The sequence below is a fragment of the Aplysia californica genome, unplaced genomic scaffold (genome assembly GCF_000002075.1).
Source record: "Aplysia californica isolate F4 #8 unplaced genomic scaffold, AplCal3.0 scaffold00154, whole genome shotgun sequence".
Classification (NCBI taxonomy): domain Eukaryota; kingdom Metazoa; phylum Mollusca; class Gastropoda; order Aplysiida; family Aplysiidae; genus Aplysia; species Aplysia californica.
Window position 1 is genome coordinate 1,015,128 of NW_004797424.1, and position 3,609 is coordinate 1,018,736.

The 3,609-nt window shown below is 42.0% G+C and overlaps 1 protein-coding gene across 4 annotated transcripts in view; it reads left to right on the forward strand.

Annotated features, from left to right (window-relative positions):
- The window catches only part of LOC101863508, a 47,005-nt gene that overhangs the window by 17,235 nt on the left and 26,161 nt on the right, over window positions 1-3,609 (forward strand). For all 4 annotated transcript variants that reach the window (XM_035969549.1, XM_035969550.1, XM_035969551.1 and 1 more), the window contains exons 2-3: window positions 894-1,017; window positions 1,869-2,099. In XM_035969549.1, the coding sequence (XP_035825442.1) occupies window positions 894-1,017; window positions 1,869-2,099 (355 nt within the window). The remainder of the gene's footprint in view (window positions 1-893; window positions 1,018-1,868; window positions 2,100-3,609) is intronic.

Sequence of the window (3,609 nt, forward strand, 5' to 3'; positions counted from 1 at the left end):
AAATTGTAATAGTGCGCGTGGTTGGTGTGTGTTCTGGTGTTGTTTGTTCCTCTTTGCTACCAAACGCCTATCGTTCTTATCGCCCCTTCTTCTTTTTGTGTTTCTTACCCCCGTATAACGCCTCTATTCTTCGGCACTTATATGACCAAACTATGGGTGGTTGGTGGGTTCTCTTGTGGGGTTTGTTCCTTCTTTCCTATATTAAATCGATTGTCTTTATCTTTTGCCCTTTGTGTGTGTGTCACTCTATTGTAACACCTCTAACTTCGGCATTTATATTACAAACTGCTACTGCAAATGCCGTAAATCGTTTACTAAAACAAACAAACTGTAATGGTCACTTTCTTTTAACCCATTGAAGACGTGCTTTCTGGTCATTCGAGGCCCTGTTTGGGGCCATATTTAATAAGAAGCATAAATTCCTTAATAATACACATTTTAAGCTCTATGATATTTGCATGAAACCTAAAAAAGGCAGGCAACAACTCTCACTACGACGCATACAAAGTTGGATTTCAGCTTTATGTATGATGGTGAAAAATATGCTGCAGCTTGCATTTGGTCTGCTGATCGCGAAAATATTTTTACGTTAATTTACAAAGGTCTATCTTAACATTTTTTGCCTTTTCGAATACCTACGACCACGAGGACAGAAACCAAGCCCCACCTGCTCTATCACAATCTTTAGAATATTCTGAAGATATTTAAAGAATTGCATTAAAATAAAACTTGCCGTTTTTTTTAAAACTGAAGAGTTCTAACGTCAGGTTTCTCAAAACAAGGTACTTAGCAGATAAAACATTGTTATTCAATCCTTGGATAGCAATATAATGTGTCCGCTACACCCTCAAAGAGTTAACTCCCCTTTCCCTTTCCCTCTGACCCATGTCCAGGCCCAGTTGTCCCCCCGATGTCCGTGTCACGCCCTCAGACACACAACTGCAGCAGCGCCGGTCAGCGACGCTCGGACACAGCAAGTCTTCAGGACACCCTCCAGCCACCCACAGCCGAAGACAGGTGATTGATAGTATTAGATCGAATAATTTATCAAGTACCTAAACAGATGGGTAACGGGGAAAGGTCAGGGAAATGTGGCTTCATCCGAGCAAAGGATTGAAGGGAGAACCATGATCGCCGATGTCTGCCGTAGTTCTGGCACTGGATGATGATGAATTTATCAGGTAAACAACGATCTTCAGAGTAGCGTCGGTGGCCTAGGGGTTTGGATACCGGACCTGTAGTCATGAGATTGCTGGCTCGGGGGTTCGAGCTTCAGTTCGGTCCGACGTTGTGTCCTTGGGAAAGGCACTTTTTACGATTTTCCCATTTGGCTCGGTCCTTTCGGAGACGGACGTTAAACTCAGAGGTCCTGCCTCTTAACTAACCTAATCGTGTTGATAGAGGCGTTACGCATATACCATTTCACCGTTTTTGAGCGAACTTTAAATCTATCATTGATATTGCCTTTACAACATCAGCGTAGAGTGTCCACATTAACGTTCTATGCAGAAATTTCTTGGTGTGGGTACTACGGGGACAGCAAGATGAAATAATCTAACTCCAAAATTATCAGAATATTGCCTTCGTAAAATCAGTGCAGAATGTCCACATTTTCATGCAGTTCTTCTCGTTCTTCTTCTTGTTTTTGTTCTTGTTCTTCTCGATCTTGTTGTTCTTGTTGTTTTTGTTGTTCTTGCTGTTCTTGTTCTTGTTCTTCTTCTTCTTCTTCTTCTTCTTCTTCTTCTTCTTCTTCTTCTTCTTCTTCTTCTTCTTCTTCTTCTTCTTCTTCTTCTTCTTCTTCTCCTCCTCCTCCTCCTCCTCCTCCTCCTCCTCTGCCTCCTCTAACTTTCCAACGTCTCCTCTCACAGGACCAGGACTCTGTGATGTTGCGGCGCTGTTGCTGTCTGCTGTTTCTGGTACAGCTCTCCCTCCTGTCGGCTGTCGTGAGCTCCTACCTTCACCAGTTGGCTCTGTCGCCCGTGTCTGCCCACACAGTTGGGACGTCACGCCAGGAGACTCAGCGCATCGGTCACCGCTCGGCTCAGATCTCACACAGAGCTCACCACGAGGCGGCGAAGTCGGTCAGAGCAAAGCCCATGGTAAGTCGACAGCATGGAGGCTTGTTTTTTTAAACCTATAAGTAACAAGCCACAAAATCACGTATTTGACAGATTTAAAAAAAATTGTAGTAATAATTGGAGACTTAAAAAAAAATAGAAACCTGTAAGTGCAAGCGACAAACTCACTTAATAGATTTTTTAAAAATCGTTGTATATAATGAAAAACTTGTTTTTGAAAACCTTCAAGTCACAAAATTGAGCATTCAACAGATCAAAAAGGAACCGTGGTGATGATTGAAGGCTTGTATTTAATTGCCTGCTAGTGCAAACCACAAGTTCACGCATTTTGAAGACCGAAAAAGTATCGTGGTAATTGATTAGAGGCTTGTTTTTTTAAACTCACACACCGAAAAAAAAATTATGGACCCTGGCTCTAATATTTCACTCTGAAGAAATGGACACAGTTTCAATTCTGCCTCGATAATCAATGGTCGGTTTAAACTTCACAATGCCCATTATCATACCTTCACCTCACGAAGTGTATTTATAGGTTAGGCCTAGGATCTGTACCAAAGTTTAGTTGCTTTTGCTTTGGTTGGGGTTTTTTTTTTGGGGGGGGGGGAGGGTGGTTAGGGGTGTTGATTTTAAAATCAAAATTTTAGATTAGTAAACTAACTTCACATGTTTCATTAATTTTGCTTTTAGGAAAAAAACATGAAAACAAAATTACCGCGTGCGAGATTAAATGTCTCCGCAAAACCCCTGACAAGTATAGATATGAAAAAGTAACAGCCACTATTTGCACTGAGTCCTGCCTGCATTTCATAGAAAAACAGAATAACATGGTTTGGCCACCTGTTGCAAAGGTTACATAGCCAGGAAGCCTCGAGAGCCTATAACATCAAATACTTAGACTATAAGGGAAGAGGTAGACCACGCAAAAGATATATTGAGGGAGTCAAAGAAACCCTGAGAAATTACAATATCTCAATTAAAAGAGCTGCAGAGCTGGTTTGCCTTAGAAAACTGCATCTCCCCTCGACTCTTAACGACAACAGAGGATGAAAAAGTAAAAAGTAAAGTAAGTAATACCATCAGCATAGAGAGTCCACATTGTCATGCAGGAATGTATTGTTATGACTACCTGAGGCTTAACTAGAGGGGGAAAATAAACAAATTTATGTGGGGCCCTCGCCTATGTACTCGTTTTCGTCCTACTTTCGATAGTCTCGATGCAATACGTTTTCGTCCCACATTTGCATTTTGCACCCATTTTCGTCCCACACCTTCGTTTCACTTCCCGTTTTCGTCCCACTTTCTTCCACCGCTATTTTACTCGTTTTCGTCCCTCATTTTCAATTGTATGTAACCATTTGATACCTATAATCACCCGCCCCCCTCTCTCTTTCTCTCTCTCTCTCTCTCTCTCTCTCTCTCTCTCTCTCTTTCTCTCTTTCTCACTCTCCCTCTTCCCTCTCTTTCTCTTTCTTGTTCTCTGTCTGTCTGTCTGTCTGTCTGTCTGTCTGTCTGTCTGTCTGTCTGTCTGTCT